The 21,862-nt window shown below is 41.4% G+C and overlaps 1 protein-coding gene across 3 annotated transcripts in view; it reads right to left on the reverse strand.

The window, feature by feature from the left end:
- Positions 1 to 18,152, reverse strand: part of LRBA (LPS responsive beige-like anchor protein) — a 602,029-nt gene extending 583,877 nt beyond the window's left edge. For all 3 annotated transcript variants that reach the window (XM_054990072.1, XM_054990073.1, XM_054990070.1), the window contains exons 1-2: positions 17,857 to 18,152; positions 17,046 to 17,443 (exon numbers count right to left, since the gene is read on the reverse strand). In XM_054990072.1, the coding sequence (XP_054846047.1) occupies positions 17,046 to 17,285 (240 nt within the window). In that variant the 5' untranslated portion in view covers positions 17,286 to 17,443; positions 17,857 to 18,152. The remainder of the gene's footprint in view (positions 1 to 17,045; positions 17,444 to 17,856) is intronic.
- Positions 18,153 to 21,862: the final 3,710 nt, after the last annotated feature.

Raw genomic sequence — 21,862 nt, forward strand, 5'->3', positions numbered from 1 at the left:
GGGGGGGAGGTGACACCCAGCTCTCTCTCTCTCTATCCAAATCCCTGCTAATGCAGTAGAGTTCTTGAGCTGCTGTCTGACTGCTGTGGTCAAGAGGCTGAAAGCAAATAAACTGAAACAGAAGCCAGACAAAATGGAAGTGATGCTGGTTGGGAAGGAAGAGATCTTGGAAGACATTGTGCTTTCCACCTTCAATGGGGCTCAGTTGATCCTTCATGACTCAGTTAAGGTCCTAGGGGCTATCCTGGATCCAGCATTGCTGCTGGAGAAGCAAGTTAATGCAGCTTCAAAATACTTTCTTCCAACTCTGTCTAGCCTGCACGATGCCCCTGTACCATGACACGGCCAATCTACCACCTGGATCCAAGCAACAGTAACATTGAGACTAAACTCCTATAATGAAATCTACATAGGATTCCCCTCAGAGTCAATTAGGAGGGTATAGAACACTGCAGCTCAAGTCATTATTTAGAGGCAGATGGAGTATGTATATTACTCCCATTGTGTAATCACTCAGTTGGCTGCCCATCATGTACTGGGCTTAATTCAAGGAACTGGCTATCTCATATAAAGCCCTTCATGACCCTGGTCCATAGTTGCAGGACAGCCTCTCCCTATGCTCACAATGAGCTTTGGTCATCTGAGCAGGGCCTTTTGCAGGTGCCACCCAGCAAAAGAGTAAAATCAATGCCCATACACATGCATTCATTGTTGTGACCCCTCACCTTACAGAATGACTTGCCTGAGGAAATTAGGAAGACTCACACTCTCCTGGCTTTCAGAGGAGAGACTTATTCTGGGAACACGTCCCTTTCTCAGTTCATTCAAGGCAATTTAAGGAAAGCAACATCAAGGAGCTAGGCAGGGATCATGCATGTTCATAAAAAGCAATGAAAAGGTACTTATAATCTCAAGCATATCAAGTATTAAGAATTCACACGTAGTTGAAACCACACAAGAGTTCAGAATGACTGGTGCAAGGAAAGAAAGAAAAAAAAATTTTTAAAGCACAAGTTAAAATTATCTGCTGATCTAAAAGCAGTTCTTAGGGTTAGGGCATACTCTCGTGAACAACTCAGCTTCTGTCCCAAAGGCTTGTGCAAGTGTTTGGCTGGTTGACTTGCAGCTACAGCATGAAATAGGGAGCAGAATGCAATGAAAAGCTGGCTCACATGTTAGAGGTACTGCAGAACTATGGGGGGAACCAGGCATGTGCTGATTTCTTTAGACATCTTCCTGAGAGATTAAAGGAGGCCTTGTTGTATCTCTAGAGACCTGAAGCAACTGGAATAGTCCTTTGAGACTAACAGCCTCAAGTCATAAGTTTGGGGGGCTCTAGGTTATGTAGGGCCATTTGTACAAAGCCAGAGAAGACTATCAGAGTTTGGACTGTCAGCATACAACTGACATAATTCCACTGAATACAGATATTTTAACCACTGAAAACCCAGCATCTTCATTAAAATATATACAATCATCTTTATTGCTTAATGACAGCTTGAAGATCTAATTTAATTATTGTACACTGATCCATATGGAAGCACAGATGGTGACAAGCACCTTGAGGAAGTATACTTCTAAAAGACCCAAATCACCACCATCAGGAAAAAAATTGTTACTGTCACTTCCCTAGAGATCAATTTTAGAATTTTTTAAAACGTTACTGTTAAAGAATCCAAAGGTGAAAAAAAACCCAGTCTATCAAGACATAAGAGTTTATAAAAGAATACAACTTAAAAAGACAGCTGGTGTGTGTACAGAATGATATAAGAAACAGCTTATATCTTAACATTCAGTGCTTACAAATTACTTTAGTTAATAAACAAAATATAACAATACAGTTGACTTGAAGCTTGGGGCTTATTCAGAGTTATCAGAGCTTTACTTCTTTTATCCAAAATAGTAACTTTACAAGACAGTCATGAAAGGAAATTTGCAACAGTGCTGAAACCATTAAAATTGCACATCATACCATGGAGAAGTTTAATTTCTACTGTGAAGGGAGACAATTAAAATTCTTAATGAGTATCAGGAAAATACACATGTAGTTGCTTACTCAGAGTTCTAGTACATAATACGATGGGAAGTAGAACACACAGGATGCTATATAGGAATCATGGCTTCACTGAGTTAAACTAGACATGACTTCCGCTATGTGGCTGCCACAGGGATAGAAATCTCACTGCATCAAGTTTGCTCCAGGAATTACATTCCAAATGACAAGCAATGGTTCCATTCAGATTGGGACCATGGCATAGGGAGGAAGAGGGGCTGCACTGCACTGAATATGGCCCATAGCCTCTCCCCCACCCTACATATACCTCAAGGCTCCTTGTCACTCCCAATCACCGTCTTTTTTGCCTCCCCACTCCTCCTTCCCTACCAACTCACCTCCAGTTTCAAAGTGTAATTGAGGCAGCTATTTTGGATCAACTATTCACTCAATAGTTGCCAGGCTATTCAAAATAGCTGCAAATATCTCAAGATGTAATATCACAAGATCAAAGCATTTTAAGTTTATTTTCTTTTAATTATCCTAGATAAACCTAAATTTTAAACTTTTTTCTTTCATATCACTATATTCAATAATGATGTTGTGCTCCTAAGTTAAATGGCATCACAAGGTGCTAGTAGCAAAATGGGATTGGAGTAACTGCCCCTATCTATTGGCTTGTTTTCCCTGCAGTTCTGTTCCATTCCTAACACTTCTCAAAACGGGGAATAAGAAAAAAATACCTATTAAAGTTACTGGACTGCATCCAAGTATGTACGTCTTGTCTTACACTGCTTTACAGCCCTTTTATTCTTATATTGTCATCTATTTCTGCTAATGTTTTGTGCGCCAAAAGCCTATGAAAGGTATACAGCAACCACACAGATCCTGTCCCCAAAGCCTATAGCCAACATGAGACTGTCCTTGTGGGATGGGTCACGGAGTGGCAGCATAGAGCAGAAGGGAAGACAGAAGCAAGCCACACAGCATGGTAGGATTAATAAGTGATGGTTTTACTGCTAATACAAAACAGAGACATTGGAGCAGGTGCAGAAAGGAACGTAAAACTGTGGGCCTAGCTCAGACTTCAGATAATATTGCAAATCACTTCCTGAATGTTAATAAACCTTCCATTAGCAAGAATATACCTATAAATATTTTTTATAAATCTTTACAGAAAGATTTTTGAAAGTATATTGGTGATATGTTTCAAAGCATTTCCCCTGGTTCTACCTGTATACCTCATTGAATACAGGCACACCACTACAAAAGCCTTGAACCAAGTCACTGTAATTTCATACTACGAAGCTAGCCTAGCGCAAACGAGCATTACTTTGTAATGGACACAATACACAGACTGAAGCGACAGAACTAGGATAATCAGAGTTGGAGGTGTATATTCACCAATGACCTAGAAGAGATTGTGCAATGGTAGGAAGGCACACTTTCATTCCATTTGAAATGGTCATATTAATATTAACTGATTTTCCTCATTTAGCAACAACCGAAGAAAGTTTAAACAACATAATGAAAGTTTACAGACATTTCATCAATGCAAAAACACAAGAGGTTCTCATTTTGTGTTTTAAAAATTACTTGTGCGGCTAGTAGAAAGAACATCAGACAGCTAGTAGAAAGAATAGTAAAAGTAAACATTGGAAAAATAGATTGGGTGCTATATAACGCCGTTGTGACTGAACCATGGTGCTGCTCTGAAGACTGACAGTAAGTTTAAAGAGAGGTAGCTAAATGTTACTTAGAGAAAAAAAGCTGAGACAGAATTTGAAAAAATGTTCACAGATTTTTTTTAAAAGAGAACAAATAGGAAAACCCACTGCTTTTCTATAAAAACTTCATTTTGAAAAAATAGAACGAGCACATATAAGAGACATAAGGAATATGTTCTCCAGCAGGCTTTTACACACTTGAATAGAAGTATAATTACCTGGTTAATTATTTGGCAGACTTCTAATAAGGGCATTCACCTTACTTTCTAAAATTCACCAATAAGGTTGACACTTGGATTGATCCAGAAATTATCTTTTAATAAAGTTCCAACCACATCCCTTACTCTAAAATAACATTTGCATAGAGGCTTGCAGTACACAGCTGTCACATCCTGTCACTCTAACTGTACAGCTGTCACTCCAACTGTACAAGCAGATATCTATAGATAGCTGACAAGACTCTAGTGAAGGGTTTATACTATGCTCCTGGATAATTGATATACATGCCTGTATATGAGTATATGGCCTGACCTGGATAGTCCAGGTGAGCCTGATCTTGTTGTAAGCAGTTGGCCCGGCCTCCACCATCTTTAAGAGCCATTTTAACATGGCTGCCCTGTGATATTAAATGGCACCCGGCCTCTGGATTTAAATGGCAGTTTGTATTGCAGCCAGAGGACTGCCAGCTAACAGTTGCTGAGCCCTGCCCAGGAGACCCAGGCATGAATAGAATGCCGCATAGGAATGCAGAGAGATTCGGGGTGATGAGTTTTGCAGTCCTCCCAGCCCCTAAGGAATCCAGTGCAACAAAGGTCTCAGAGAATCATCCCCACTTAACACATTCCTTTCCCTCCGTCCATGATGAGATCGCCTGTCCTTGATTGAGGAGCTAATCAAATGACATTCATAAGCATTTACAGTTCGTTTCCCAACTAAATTCATCAACTTAGCTCCAGTGGACTTCATTAACTAACTGCCCCTTTGTGCAGCGCTAGAACAAATTTTGCATTCTCTTTCACATGCCCCAGCAGCTACCAATCAAGGTAAACAAAGCTTTTGTTAATCCCAGGAACTGACTGTTGGAGCCTTTGTTTTAACAGCTAGCTGGGCCACCCCACCTCAGTGCACGTTTTACCCTATAAAGGTAGTGTTCCGGTCCCATTCAAAGTGTACACGCTTATCAGATCCAAAGCACTGTTCCCTTGAGGTTTGCCCTAAGCATCTTGCTCTCCTGGCTGAGAACACTGATGTTTGAAGCTCTCCCTCTACGGACTTCCCTACTCTCCAGATAGCTAATGATCGCCTTGCAATCCCTCAAAACTATTCCATCTTCAACACAGCCTTTCCTAGGCCTCTTGCATGCTTGCGTGCAATTTTGTGGGTGTGTATGCATTTGTCCCTTGAATAAAGATTACCCCTTTAATTGAGAACATTGGCTTCGTGTGTTTGTATCCGTGGGAAAGGACTCTGTAAATTATTGGTGAAAAGGATCCCGTAGTTACCAGCCTCTCGCATAGCTGTCCTCCTTACTTGCTATTTCCCCCCACAAATTCAATTACTAGTAAGGAGACCAATTCAGGTAAAATCATCAGATCTCAGAAGCTAAGCAGGGTCAGCCTTGGTTAGTAATTGGATAGGAAACATCCAACCAAGACCAGGGTTGCAGAAGCAGGCAATAGCAAACCACCTCTATGAGTCTCTTGCCATGAAAACCCCACCAAGGCTCAGCATAAGTCAGCTATGACTTGAGGGCACTCTCCACCACCATATGTGTATATATGAGCATCAGTTTAAAGTCATTAATTCAAACAACTTAAAGACTAGAAAAAAGTCCTAACTCTACTCAGAGCTTTCTTTTTTCTCCCCTTGGTGTCTTAGGATTCCAGGTGCCTATTGCATCCAAATCCTGCAGCAAAACTAGTTTTCTGGCTCTGCCTGAAACAGACAAGGAAAAGAAAATGAGAGACCAAATAGCCAGGATACTAAGGGCAAGAAACACCATGGCTGCATTCAGATGTATGTTCAAGCCTGAATGTGCACAAACTCAGCTTCTTGGTGAGTTCACACAAGTGCCTCACTTTTCCCCTTCTTGCACAGATCTTGATAAAGGAATCCTACCTGATAGCTACTTCTCGTTACCCTATGATGTACGACATTCAGCACACATCTTAACTAGAGATAGGCATGAACCTAAATACGACCCCAAAACCCCCACGAACCAGCGTTCGTGGAAGCTCCTTTTCACGGAACTTCCACAAACTGTATACTGGTTTGTTGGGTCATATTTACAAGGGCAGTTTAAATGGCCATTTCCCCAGAGAAATGGCCATTTAAACTGCCCCTTTAAGGGTGGAGGGGATCCCCCGGCTGCCTGTCAACTGATAGTTTAAAGGGACCTGCAGCTTGCAAGGCAGGAAAGGGCCCTTTAAACTGTTAAATGCCCCTTTTCCCTGCCGCTGTTAAGGCCAGAAAGGGGCATTTAAACCACACGAACCACGAACTGGTTCGTAACTGGTCCAGTTCCGCAGTTCGTGGTTCGTGAAACCCATGAACCTCCTAGTTGTTTTTTGTTGTTCCATGCCCATCTCTAATCTTAACCAGAATCCGTTTCCTACGTACAAATGTGGATTCAAAGGTTGGATTAACCCAGAGTTAGAATCCTAATTTGTGGAGGGAAACTCCAGTTAAATTATGCATCTGGCATTTAAATATCACAGATAACCAAGTTAAACTTCAACCACAATTTCTACATTATGTTTCATACAAGAAGGGAGAAGAAAGGTACATGAGCTATCAGGTTATTATACAATCACTTAAATTTAAACAAAGGAAAGCAGTTCTGTTTATAAGTTTTGAAGTAACTTCTTCAGAGTCAGCCTCATTCATAGTTAAAGACAAGCTTAATTTATGAAAAAATCACATCTGTATTACATCCTAGCATTAGAGCTTCAAGAATATATTGTACTGTATTGTCGTCAAACAAACATGCTCTGAATACACAGGAAATGTGTTTTCATTTAAGTCATATATTCTTACTCAATATATGTCATGGAACCCACAGAAATTATTGCCCTCTTTTTAGATTTTGCTTTATCAGAATACTTAGTTTATGTACTAGAGCTATATGCTAGAGCTTTATTTGGCTTCTACTAGCTCAATACTGTAACAACTTGCTTTCAAACAGATGCAAAGGACTTCCTGACGGCATTGCTTTGAGAAAGCTCCAACCTCTGGTGTTCCTCCAGTCTCCTTAGCCTACCCTACACTCAGTTCTCTTGAAGTCAGGTATGTTTCAGAGCGGTTAGGAGCAGCAATACATTTATGAACTTCAGTCTAGAGCCCCTGAATACAGGAAAGTAGTTTTATTAATAATGTGCCAAGTGGTGGGAAAGCATCAAAGGGAAAAGACAACTCATGGACAAGCAAAAGATAAAAAATTACTTCTAACATTTCTAACTAGCCTTACACTGGTACTGTTATGACTGCATTCAGACAGCACATTGGCTTGATTAGACTCTGCTTTAGCATGACACCCAAGCGCTAAGAATCCTGATTTATGGTAACTATGGTTAGCTGTTACATCTGAATGGAGGAATCCTAGCTTTTCAGCAGCACCATCCCTCAAGCACAGTCCTGGCTGCAGAGCAGCAAAAAAAAAATCACCCTTGCTTTTCCTGCTGCAGTCAGCTTTCACCAACAACAGTTAAACTGGGAGCAGACTTTAGTTTCCATCTTTTGCTGTATGAACCATGGTTAATTGTGACATCTGAGCACAGCATCAGACTAATACTAGAAATTACTAAGTTATGATACAACTACTTACTTCTCTGTAAGAAAGGCAAAAGACAGCAGTTGTCCAAGGAAATGGATGGCATTTATAGCCCACCTTCGCCAGTAAGACTCAAGGTGGATTACAAAATATGAAAAACAATTCAGTAAGACGGCAAAAGCCTCTAATAAACAATGCAGTAGGATAGGATTACAGAACTAGAAAACAGAGCAACAGAAACTGTCTTAGGCAACAAAAGCTGTCAGAGGCACAACACACCATAATGAAGAAAAGGGACTACAAAGGTAGATGACATAGAAGCAGGGGAGGCAAAATGTACAATAAACATTACAAGGGACTACAATACCGTTCCAAACAGAAGCGATCTCCTAAACTGTTCCATTATATTATGGTTCTAATCCTTTTTAAAAGGCCCTCCTGAACATTTCTGTTTTGTGTATTCTGCAAATGACAGAAGGGGTGGGCTACCTGATCACCTCCCGCCAGCTGCTCCACAAGAGAATCCATGTGAACAGGCAGTTGCCGATCTTGCCCATTTGCAGGATGGCACCTTCAGAAGCCTTTGCTCAAAAGCATTAAGCTGCTGCAGTGAGGCATAGCAGAAGAAGCAGTCTTGCAGGTATGTGGGTCCAAGGCCACTAAGGGCTTTTGTTGACCGGATCCTTGAACTGATCGGTGGAGTCATTCTGGACAGTGTCTGCTTTGTGCATGATAGTAGCCAGACTGCAACTTTCTGTACCACTAGAGCTTCCAAGTTAACTTTGAGAGCAGGCCCATGTAAAGTGCATTACAAAATTTAGCCTCAAGTCAAGTATAGCATGGATCCAGAGCCAGTTTGGTGTAGTGGTTAAGAGCGTGGGACTCTAATCTGGAGAGCTGGGTTTGATTCCCCACTCCTCCACTTGAAGCCAGCTGGGTGACCTTGAGCTAGTCACAGTTCTCTGGAGCTCTCTCAGCCCCACCTACCTCACAGGGTGTTTTGTTGTGGGGATAATAATGACATACTTTGTAAACCACTCTGAGTGGGTGTTAACTTGTCCTGAATGGCGGTATATAAATCTAATGTTGTTGTTATTGTCGTCGTCGTCATCATCCATGAGGCCAGATCAGTCAAATCCAAGGGGTCATCTTCTGAAATAAGTGAAGCTGAAAGAATGTCCCCCCCCTTTTTTTTACAGCTGCAGTAACTTGTTTCTCCAGCAATAAAGCTGGATCCAGTATAACCCCTAGGCTCTTAACTGAGTAAGCATCATCTGGACCCCACTGCAAGTGGGAAAGACAATGTTCTACAAGACCTCAGCCTTCCGAATAAATATTACCTCTGCCTTTCAGGATTCAGTTTCTACTTATTTGTCCTTAGCCACACAGCAAACACCAGTTCTGGACTTGTACAAGTCACCAGGCAATTTGGATAAAAAGCTATAAAGCTGAGTGTCATTGGCATATTGATGACTGCTTATTCCAAAACCATGAATGGTTTATCCTAAGAGCTTTATATAAAGATTGAATAGCATTAGAGATAAGACTCAGACAGTTGTTTTCAAAGAAATAGAGGGGGGACACTAGTCTTAGAGATGCTGAATCAATTTTTAGGGATCTGTACCAACCAATTAGCCAATGTTAACAAAGTTATCTTGGGTAGATGCCTCTGAAACTAGATTTCTGCCCTTGAAACTAGATTTCACTACAGTGCAGCCCTAAGTAGTTATAACTTTAAGTGCAATGAACTCATTGAACTTAGAAGGGAGCGCATCTGCTAAGTGATGCATTGTCAATATGCTAAAGAGATTATCTAGCTACGATTCCTTGTAAGATTAAGATTTTTGTTTTTATTATTTTTATTTTTTAAACCAACTCAGGCAGGATCCTGGATAGGGGGCATAAAAATTTTCTAAATAAAGTAAGATAAATAGATAATGGAGCCTAGACTTGCAAAGTCTAATGTTAAAGGTAGAGTATTAAGGTAACAGGAAGGTAATTATTTCAGAAAGAGACAGACATTTGCATTTGACAAAACACTGCAAAAAAGTGATATGCCCCAAAGGACAGCTTCATAATTACTTTTAAGTCTACATTTCCTAGGAGTTGTATACATTCTGTTAAGAGTCTCTCAGCTGGTCTTTATGAGGTGGTTCATTTACAAGATCTGTTAATACTAGAAGGAAGGAGAATAAGAGCAGTGGAGGAAGCTGAAACAGTTATGTACTATAACAGAAGAAAACTGTTCGATATGAATGGGTATTGTCAATTCTACGGAGACTTCGCAATGAAAACTTCAGTCCAGGCACAGCACTGCCTTATTGTGTTCCACAAAGCACACAAAGCTAAGCAAACATTGGCACAATCATAGATATAGCCAACCAACCCTCAAATCAAGTTTACCTAATCTGGCAGACGGTATGAGGTAAGAATGTTTCAGTCCTGTTTGAATCAAGCCACTCAAGAATGGGAAGATCAGGCAAGTCTCATAGATAAAACGCCTCAGGAAGCCACAGGAAAGAATGAGAACCAGGCAAAATTTATCTTCTTCTCTCATGTACCAGTAGAAGGAGAAGAGAGAGGAAGAGTAATCTGGTCCAGTTCCTCCACTGTAGCTTCCCATGGCATTTTGTCATCAAGGCTCACCTGAATCCCAGTATCAGCTCTGAGGGACTCCTGGGGAAAGTGGAACAGATCTGCAAGGGCCACGGCACTGAACTTACACATCATAATATTCAGTCCTAGGTCTGCCTTATTCCAAATACAACTGGCTGAGTTGTGTTTCAAGTGGTTTTGTTGTTTCTCTGACAAACAGACCTGTACATAATTGAGAGATATGAAAAATGGTCTTGCAGAACACAATGTTATCCTCTAACTGCACGTAAGAAAATATAAAAGAACCATTATATAATCTTTCCCAGCCCTATACAGCTTATATAGTTGATTAAGCAGGGATATGACCTTTCTTAGTAAGTTGCTAATATCTGATATTATTGTCAAAGCACCAGGTCCAAGATCTTTTCCAATATCACTTTTGAATGAGAATTTCTTTAAAATCAGTTTCACTTCCAAAATATAAATGTGCAAAAGAGTGAAATAATTACTAGGCTTCTGCTAAGTGAAATGGACACAGAAATAAAGACACATCCAACTTTAAATAGGGACCCAGACCTCTTCTAGAAAGTAAACCTTAGTACTGGAATCAGTATTGAACTGTTTTCTGATCATTTTTGCACCAAGATTATATTTACCAAAACAGAAGCAACAAATGTAACTTCCAAGGCTCACAAATAACTCCCCCACCCCCACCCCACACACACACACCGTGTACAATTACTACAAAGAGATGATGTTCAAGACATGCTTACTAAATAAATAAACTAGTGAAATGCCTGCCATTAATGCATGTGAAATGGGTGCAGAATAAGGGCATTTAAAACCCTTGTGCGTGAGTACCCTGAATGTGTGCAAACCATGATTAACGAGTCCCTGTTGGAGCAGACCATACCATGCCACTATCAGAGATGATGGACAATGGACTGCTATGTTGCTTTGTGCCCTTGCAACTCTTGTTGCTTTATTAGCAGTCTGTAGTCTGAAGAGATAAAGTGGGATATAAATATTTTAAATACATTTTAAATAATTTTAGCTCCCATTACCACTTTGTACTGAAGTACCTCCAGAAAGACTAATCAACTGAGCCTTTGCACTTCATCTTCATGAAACTCAAAGGAACTTGAAGCAAGGAATCTAATACGGTGTCCAATCTTAGGGAGCAATCTAAGCAGGTCAACCCAGAAGTACGTCCCATTTTATTCAATGGAGCTTACCTCCAGGAAAGTGTTCTTCAAACTGCAGTCTTAGTAACTATGCTACTTTCACCAACTACATGTAATCATTCAGAATCTTTCTTCCTGCTTTGATTAATGCAAACAAATTTTATGGTGCTATGGGAGAAACAGAGTATGAAGAAGTTTCAAGAGACCTGTGTCTGCATTAGTAACAGGTTGTATTCTGAGGATGGCTATATTAAGAATTCAAATTTGACTAGCATTTTTATGAAATCTATACATAAAGGGACATAGTCTCAATTAAAATGTATCATGTTTCCTAAAACCACTGAAAGTATATTTGCTTAAACAACCCAAACGTCCTATTGCTATGAGCTCGGTGGTGGACCACAGGTTTTGTCACAGGCTCAATCTGTGGTCCGTCAGTTACAAGGACCTCAGAAAAGGCCTCTATGAAGAAAGACCTCTGTACAAGAAACCACAAAGAGCTGTTCTTAATCAAAGTAGACAGTACTGGGCTTGGTGAGCTAATAGCCTGACTCACTATGATGCATGTTTGTGTTATAATGTCCGTATATTCTCTAGAACATAATTGTGGTATTTTGGCACTGACTAAATGAGACTTATTTCTAAAGGCACCTGTTTTAAAATGAAATCTAGAGTATTACTTTTAAATCTCAGGCTAAGTGTTCTGAACTAAACTGTGAAGACAATGTTCTTCTTACTATAAAACTGATTTTTTTTAACTTCAATACCTGAAACATGACAGCAATTTCACATTATATTTCCACAGGAGTAAATATTTCACACCGACAGCATTTTTACAGACCTCATTTTAATCAATTAATTCAAAACTCCCATCTTGCTACACAAGGACAATAGGGGAAAAAACTTTAGAAAAGAGTACTCACATTTTTAGACTCTCTGAACATACAGCAGTCTTTCAATGGATATTTATACCTAAAACTAAGTTACAGTTACAAAACAGTGTGCTTACTTATTATTTTTTATCACTCGAGTTGACAATATTCTGACCACCTTTGTTCATTTCCTGCTCTAGGGAAACAACAAAAAAGCCACTGCAAAGGCCTTAGAGCCCCCCAGCACATGCTTCTACCGCACTTTCCCAGGATAACTGCTTATGCTAGAGCAGGCCTAGGCCACAGTCCTCCTATGGCAATCTTCTCTAATCTGTTCTCAAAAACACATTTCTGACTGATGCTTGCAGCCAGTAAAAGAACCTGAAAAGTTTATTTTTGGCATGATAGTACAGGGCTAAATGCATGTATACAAATATGCAGCTTCTTTTCCCAGTACTCACTATCCTAAATAGCAGTTCACTGAAGAACAAAACAATAACAAATACAAACGGGATGGGGTACCCTTCTTATATTTTAATGTCTTTAGCCATAAAATGTACTAAAATCTGCCTTTGTGGATTTTGCTCCCAACTTTGAAGTCAGGTAAAATATTACCATTTCATGTAACCCAAGCTGTATCATATAACACAACCAAGTCAATGATCTACTTCTTAGGGTGGATCTTACTTATCAAGCCTGTATAATCAGCTACATTTGTTCCAGTTCTAGACACACTTCAGTTCCACAAGTGGTTTCACTGATTCACAAAAGAAGGACCAGGAGTTAAATTTCCAGAATCACACCAATATGGAAGACTACACATTATGTCAGAGGGTCTCCCTTTCTAAAGCCAGCTCTGAATTTTAAGTAATTTTGAAATGTGTTCTTTATTGCCAATTCAACTCTTACTAGCCATTTTACTAAGAATTTCCATAACATTAATGGGAATAAGAACTGTCCGGTTTATAATGTTCAGATTATTATGTAGTTTACCAGAAGTTTCTTTCCAGACTGAGAAGAAAATTCTGCTCACACATCTACAAAACAGCATTCATGCTGACAAACTTGCTTTGTAGGCATATATGTAAAAGTTGATTTAAGAGAGGTAAATCTAAGAAGCACATATAAGCAAAACAGCACAAAATTGAAAATGTTTCTATGTCTATCTTTCGGCCAACCCCTGGATGCTAATTATAGCTCAAGCAAAGGCTTCCAAAAGGCCTCAAGGCACCAAGTAACTATGCAGTCCCACTACTATTGGCCCATAAAGAAAAGCTTCGGGTGAAATCCCTCTGCAGGTCTGACAAAGCTTGAGGAAGTTGCACAGCACAAGTCAGCTGCAGCTTAAGCAAAGAGCCTTTTTTACGCCCCCTCTAAGCCCCAGCTGTAGTCAGAGCCTTCCTAGCTGCAGTAATGCAAATATATTTCTACGGTTGTAAGGGTAAAGTTATTTGGTTTGCATTTAACGCAAGGCTTTCAGAAAAAAGTTAAAAGGACGCATTTTATGCCAGTTACTTTGCTTGCCTCAGTGAGGACATCACTACATGTTGAAGTACATTTACATCCCACCTTCCTTTCATCAAAGAATTTCAGGCAGCACTTAGAGAATGTCCATGTCTTGCTTACAAACACTAACCAGATATGTTCAGCACCAGCAAGGTTACTGAGACATGTGCCTCCCATCTATATCATGTGACCAATTACTGCTTTTGGCATGATAAGGTATGAAATGGACTGGTATCTAGAGCTCTGTTACCATGACTATTCTGCCTCCATTTTGTTGGCATCCGTTTCTGTCCCTTGATCTGTGTCCAGCCCAACTCAGAAAGGTCTGGCCTTTGTCTGGGAGTTGTTCCAGAGAGTATTTGAACACATTAAACTACCTTATATTGAATCAGACCAAGAGTCCATCAAGGTCAGCATTATTTATTCTAAGTGGCAGTGGCTTTCCATAGTCTCGAGTATGGGTCTCTCTCTTCACCTTATCGTTTTAACTGAAAGTACTAGTACAAAGGAGATGAGTCAGGAAGAAGAATAAGCAGGAAAAGACCACTTTACATGATCATTTTTTGCCACAAAATACAACGGTTGACTAACTCAGTAGCAGAAGGGTGCAGTTTTGGTGCATAGGAAAAACCCAAAGAGAAACTTACCCAAACAGAGCCAGCATCAGCATACCCCAAGGTGGGGCAGCTTCCGGGCCAAAGACAGCTGCCAGGGCCCACTGAACCTCCCACCTGTGCATCTTCCCTGTCCATTTGCTTGAAAGCGCTCCACCAGCCATACTCCCAGCTTCTCAACATTGGCAGCATGCTTCGTGGCCCCAGCAGCAGCACTAACAGCTACACACACCAGCCAGTGCTGCTGGGCATGAATGCGGTGCCAATGGTGGTGTACACAGGTGGCTGGAGGAATTGTGAGCAGGAGAAGAAAATATGACCAGGTGGGGAGACATGCAGGTGGCTGGAAAGGGAAGTATGAGGAGGGCCTCATGGCAGGCAGAAGGGGGCCCTGGACAGACACTGCAATCAGACACAGTCAGTTCTACAACTTATTATCATATAAGCGTGCTGATCTAGGTGTCATGGGGCATAATGATATGCTGTCTTGCCTTACCCTCACATAACAAAAAGAACCCCAATGACTTCAGCTTCCAAGGTAATGAGCTGTACTCCAACAGCTGGCACCTTGCTCACCTGTTACCCTCTCCCTTCTGGCCTTTCCTTATCTGAAGAGTCTTCAACAATGAAAGCCCCTCTCAGATAAACTTTCTCACAACTTGAAGTCTCCCTACATGTCAATCAGAAGGCTTATGCTTGATGTCATCCACCAAGCCTGGGAAAATTAAACTTTCCCCACTTATGTTTTGAACTCTTTAACAAGAGCAGTTTCCATTATTCCAACGTAAGTTCAGTTTTAGAACTGCGTGTCCTAATTTCCCTCTCAAACCTAATCCTATAGCACATGCTTTCTTCTCCGGATCTCTTCTGATTATTGCCTGGATTCCGGCTGTGCTCCTTCACAAAGAAATCACTCCTGTAACTTGAACAACTGTATATATCTAGGTCCAGTTTCATTATTAGATACCCAGCCATTTATAGCCCACCCCAGACAACACCCTCCAAGCAGAAAAGAACAAGTAATGTGTCCCTCTGCTCTTCTTGTTCCCTCTTAACCCTTCATTCTCTGAAGTTCATGTTGCACAAGCATTTTATTTGTACAAGTAGTCTGGGCATTGTCATATTTGGTATTATATAGTACTAGAGCACATGCAGTTAGAGATTTGCTCTCAGTTTAATGAAACCACAATGACTGGGAGAAAGACTTACAAAGAGGACAGAAAGATTTCCTGCATAAGTTGCAGCTTACTTGAACTGGGGAGCTGTTTGCATCTCCATATCAAAGGAGTTGTTTGCATCTCCCCTCTCCTCCCCCCCTCCCCTCTCCTCCTCTATATTTGACCAGTTTCTGTTGGCCCTCCATGCATCTGCCGAAGAGAACTGTGATTCTCGAAAGCTTATGCTACAATAAAATTGGTTAGTCTTAAAGGTGCTACTGGACTCTTTTTGATTGAACTGGGGAGTTTCCACAAACTTGTTCATAGATCGTACTAATCCTATATTACCCATGCTTGTGAGTTTCCCAAAGCTTTGTTCCATGAAGCAACAGCTCACAGTCTGCTCAGTTCCTTGGAGTTTTAAGTCTCCCATTGAGGGCTTCTGCCTAGCTCTAAGTTATGATTTTGGGGAATGGTTGGAAATATGGCAATTAAGTAGGCATTTTTTTGGCCTTTCTCTGAGCTCAGAGCAGGGGTCATTGGGGGACATGATAGGGGGAGGCAGCTGTGAATTTCCTGCATTGTGTAGGTGGTGGGACTAGATGACTTCTAAGGAACCTTTCAGCTCTATGTTTCTATAAGCAACAACATGAGCTAGTGAAACTCTTAGAAACAGGTAACCTCCTTCTTTCCCCTCCCCCAAACAAGCTTGTAAATATCAAGCCAATTCCTATTTGGATTATGGAGACTAATCGGAGATAAATCTCCCATAATTTCTAACTATCCTCATATTTTCTTTTAAATGTACTTGGGATCTGTAGAGCCATTCAGAATATCACATGGTTATTTTTCCATACCACAAGACTGTAGCATTCAAATACAGTGTCAATGTTTCACAAAGCATATTCTTCTTGTCTTAGGTCTGCAAGTTTATATCTATTTTTTCCCAATGTAACACTCACTATTAGGAAATAACATTACTGCATTCAAGTCAAACATGGAAAAGCAAAGTTTTGAGCTCTGTCCAAACCATACAGATCTACTAGAATAAGATATTGCTATGCTGTGAAAATTTTAAAAATAATGTTCTGGGGGGAAATCATATTGGGAGAACTCAAGCATAACTTTGCATGATCAGAACTTTATACCACATCATTAAAACCTGAGACACCAACTATCACCTTACAATGATACACTCCAATTTCTGTATTAGTCTAATATTAAAAATGTTACATCAGCAGTACAAATACATCAGTTTAGATCCAAGATACTAGTCTGCAGCACTTAAGCACTCACTTTACTTTTTTATGAAGTTGGGTGTAAGAGGGAAATTGCTTGACAGAAGCTGCACCTTAGAATGAACGTATTAGTGAAAAGAGAAGGAAAGAAAAAAAGGAAAGTGAGCAGGAAAGTAAAGCAGTCTTAAAGTTACTCATCACCTGGCCTATGTAAGCATGCCTTCTAGGATAACAAGTTGCCTTACTCACTGCCCTATGAAAAACAAATAAACAGGCAATTTTTTTACACTTAAGTGCAAGGTTAAAGCAATGCAAATATGACCAGCCTGTATATATGCTTTTTACAAGCTCTTCCTCCTCTTGGAGCAGTTCAGAAGTAAACTGACTTACCAGATTAAATACAGTTTCGACAATATCCCTGTTGGACACTTCACCAACTTCCACCAGTCCTGTCAGAACAGCAAATTTCATCCGGATACCCCGGATAGGAATTCCTGGATTCAAAGGTTGCAGCTGGCTCCCCATTTCAGTGGTAGTTTTTTCTTTTCCTCCAGCAGTATCACTTCCCCCTCCTCCATCATCACCTGTAGGCTGGAGGGGAGGAGGAGCCTGTTTCTCTTCACTAGCCATGGCTAGTTCACTTAAAGTTGCCAAAGGAAGCCAGCACTTCAGAAAGAAGGGAGCTCAGACTCCAGCCTAGGTCCTGAGCTCACGGCAAGGGTCCCGAGCCCTGGAAATCTTTTTTCTTCCTTCCTTCCTCGCCCAGGGGGATCTGGGATCGGTGGCACCTGAAGATTCCAAAGAGCAACAACCATTACACAGGCAAACCCGGTTTTAAAGACCGGAAAGCAGCCCGCCGTCTAACTGTGCAACTCTCCTCCATTCCCTTTGCGCACACCCGCTCCCCACCTCTCGCTCCGCTCCGCTCCCAAGGAAGTAAGGGCAGGCGCAACCGCATCATGCAGGTAAGCACCTCCCTGCTGCATTCTTGGTAGAACGTTAAAACTTGCTCGCAAGGAGGACGGCGCTGGACGCCCGGAGAGAGAAGGCGCTCCTCCTCCGGCTCTCTTTCTGCAGTGCCTCCCGTTCCCCTCCTCGCACCTCACCAGCTGAGGCACCGGAAAGCGCGCCGCTCCCGCCGCCCCTCGCCTCGTCACAGGTGCAAGGACCGCGCAGGGCCGGCGAGGAAGTTCGGACTCACCTATCCGCGCTCCTCGCCTCGGCTGCAACGGGGCCAAAGGGGAGCGAAAAGCTCTTCTCACGCCAGGCGCTCCAAGGGGCGGGAAGGTGTTGCTCCTGCGCGTCCCCCACACCCCACCTTGGCCCTGCCTGCCCGGCGCGGAGAGGCGGGGGTAGCGCGCCAGCCCTGGGCGAGGAGCCTGAAGTTTGTGCAGCCGCCTCCCTCCGCAGCCGCCGCCGCTCGCTTCCTGCCCGCCTCAGCAGTTGCTTCTGCTGCTCTCTGCCGCCATGACAGCGCTGAGCAGAGCCCCGGGAGTGTTGCCGGGCGAGCGGCACTGCGCCTGCGCGGCCGGGAACGGGAGGGGCGGCAGGCGAAGGGGTGTCGCGCGTTCGGGGAAGGCGGCGCCCGCGCAGGCTCAGGTGAGCCCAGGTGTGGCCAGGTGAGCGGCAGGCGCAGCCCAGCAGGCAGGGAGGGAGGGGAAAGGTCTCGCTGCTTTTTCCACGCCTGCAGGAGGGGAGGGAGCTTTCAGCCAGGCCTCTGTGAGCAGCTGCCAAGAAGGAGTGCCGCTCTAATCCTTTTCTAGCTTCGGATTAGGCAGCTAAAGTAAGCTCTGAGTCTAGAGCGGCCAGCCAGTATTTAGAAGTCCGGGAAGGCTGAGAGGGAGGGAATAAGGCTCGGCTTGAAATATTAGCTTCTTTGGGGTTCACAAACTGCAGTTGCTGCTTTTAAACAGTGCATGGAAAACGTGTACGTGAAGTGTCTGACGCATTAAACGAATAGGGATCCAAGTAAATATTAAAGCCATTGATCTCGAGGGTTTAGAATGGATGGAAGCAGCTGTTCCACTCAATATGAAGAACTTTTTTGGACTTGAAACAGACAAATGTAAAAACCCATATCAACTAGAATGTGTAATTAGGTTTTTTATTGCCCCCCTCCCCATTTTATTCTGCACTAGCGATAGCACATGCATACAAGAGCACAAAAAAAATTCAAACCTCTTTTAGACTGCAATATAATATGCACACTTAAACTTTGAGTAAGTCCCATTGAACTCAATGGAACTTCTGAATAAATATGCTTAGGATCAGGCTCTGTATATCATGGATGAAAATGCTCAGAATTAACTCCAGAGGTTTTACTGATGGCCACATCTGCTATCCTGTGATACAGTACTGCGATAACTAAATTAAGAACAGCAGACATGGAATAGGAGTACAATGCAAAGAAGTCATGACCGGATTAAAAGACATTGAGCATTGGTGTGTTCTGTGTTCTGTATGTTTCCATGCGCCATGCCACTATAGCATAATGGACACATCTTTGCTTAGATAATTATGAATTTAGCGTGACAAATGTGAGGATAATAACAATAATATTTGATTTATATTCCGTCCTTCAGGACAACTTAACAGCCACTCAGAGCAGTTTACAAAGTTTTTGAACCATGGCGATTGTTTGGGCAGCCAAAGACACAACTGTCCAGTCACGGCACACAGTCATAGTCACGTTGAACTTTCCTCCAAAACAGTATTTTTATTCTCCTTTAGAGTGATTATTTCTACATAGGAAACTTTTACTATGTGACCTGTCTTGACAGCCAACACATAAGTAAAGGGATGCAACACTCAAACATGTAGAAGTTATTTGATAATGCCACGCACTGTTGTCTTTTTTTCCTCGCCAATTTCTTGTTTCTTTCAACACTTTTTTTTCTTTCAACCACAAATTATAGCTCTATTCTTGAAAAAGAAAATTGTTGTCGAAACTCCAATGAATGAGCCTGAACTTATTTAACATCACTTAATCTGACTGTATATTATATTCATATATCACAGAGTTTTAGAGAAACATTTGTATCTTTTAGCAATGAAAAAGCAACTGAGAGAGCAATCGTAAACAGGTCTACTCAAAATCCCGCTCAAGTCTATTCAATGAACCTTACTCCCAGGAAAGTGTTCTTAGGAAGGCACTGTAAGTGCTGGTGGAGTTAAGTCACACTAGAAAGGAAAGATTTAACTGCCTGCAGTGCAGAAAAATTAAATCAAATGTGCTGCAGTAAAATGTTTCCGTTGTCTTTATCAAGATCTTTATTAGTGCTGTGTATGAATAACTAAAAGTTGTACTTAGGATACATTTGAGTCTTACTTATATTATAAATTAGTTATGTGTTTCATCCAGAAGAGAGCAGTTCCAATAACTTAGCAAGCACCCTTCACATCAGGCAACAATTGACTCAGTCTCAACTACTGAATCATCATCATCACCGCTATGATGTTTGGGTTTTTCCCCCCTTCAAGCTTTTTCCTCGTGTGGTGTTCAGAGATCCAAACTCACAGTGTATAGCAGCAAGTGACCTTCACAAAAATATGAATTCATATTTTTGCAATTCTGGTTCAACCTCTCAGCACAAAAATGTGAGCGATTGCAAAGCTACATTTTTCATAGGAAACCCTGGCAATTATATATGAATTTAGATCACACGTGGTTTGGAGGAGCTCCTTGAGTGTAACCACATAGAGTGTCTTTTCATGTTACTGCTCTAGAACTTCCTGTTGTTTTATTTTTATTTTTTTTGGTGTGTTCAAAAATCTGCAAATCAGTAACAAAAAACACAGGATATGTTCTTGCAAACTCTCCTCAGTTACACAACGACACATTCAATTGAATAGCTTGCTGCTATATGTGGTAATTATGTTTACATCACAAAATCAAGTTGAGCATGTTAGCCTAGGTATTTTAAACTATACAAAAGGTAAAGGATGAACATTGTGTAAGTCTGTAAGGAAGTTTTTAAAAAGCTAAGTATAGCCAGCAAGTATAGTGCTGTGAATAATAGGGATGTGCAAAGCATGTTTACTCAGAAAGTTAAGTCCCACTATTTTCCATGAGGCTTATTCTAGGTAAAGTGTGCATAGGATTCCAGCTATGCAACTCAATTGAATGTATATTTAAGAGTAAGCTCCTTTGCATTCAATGAGGTTAACTTTCAGGTAAAAAACTGATATGACTGAAACCATCATATTTGAACAGACCACATAGACTCCACTGACGAAGCCTTGGAAACCAGGTAGGCGGCAGATCTTTCAAGAACGGAGGTTCATTCTGACGCTCATTCTCTTCACCAGACCATCACTATTCTTAAACATTCTACTTCCATTCAATATTATTTAATGAATGTCTCTTTATGTGCTTGTTTCCTGCCAGATATTTAAGTGGTTCTTGGTGTGTTTTATTGATCACCGACTCTGCACTGTACGCTGAAACCTACCGTTAGAAAGAGGAGGCACTTGAACTCTGAAAGTCTTACATCTAATTCATCAAATGCTGATTTCGATTCAGTTTTTTTCCTCCGAACTATTCTGTGTAGAAAGGATCTTCAACCTTCTCAGGGTGCCTATAGCATGCTAGTTCCCAGTTATGGCTAAGAGCACTGGCTTTTGACCTGGAAAATATATGCTGCTGCTCTCTCACTAGGATTTGTCGGTAGAATGCTGGGAATGCAAGACATCCATGCTCCCTTGGAGTGTCCTTGTATCATACGTTTTGACCAATGCATGTGCCGTTGCCTACGTTTTGTGCTCTCTTTCCATTTCCTCCTTTAAATCCGTCTGATCCACAATGTTTTAAATCGCATCAGTCTAGAAAGCGTTGTCGAAGGCTTTCACGGCCGGAGAACGATGGTTGTTGTGGGTTTTCCGGGCTGTATTGCCAAGACCACAGCAATACAGCCCGGAAAACCCACAACAACCATAGTCTAGAAAGCATTTGGCAGTTCAGATTTGGCTGCATTCTTTAAAAACACACACACACACTGTTTTTCAATCTATAATTTATTATTTTTAATTCAGGTGTTTCTAATATGTGCGTTTTAAAAAAATGTGAATTAGACTTTTGTTTTGTGTGACCTTGCAATCTGGGGTTGCGTTGCTAGCCACTTTGAGTCTGAGGAGATAAGGTGGGATATAAATGTTTTAAATAAAATAAATAACCTATGTTTCCTCCAAGTCTTTTACGAACCTCCAGG

This window comes from Eublepharis macularius, chromosome 10 (assembly GCF_028583425.1).
Source record: "Eublepharis macularius isolate TG4126 chromosome 10, MPM_Emac_v1.0, whole genome shotgun sequence".
Taxonomy (NCBI): Eukaryota; Metazoa; Chordata; class Lepidosauria; order Squamata; family Eublepharidae; genus Eublepharis; species Eublepharis macularius.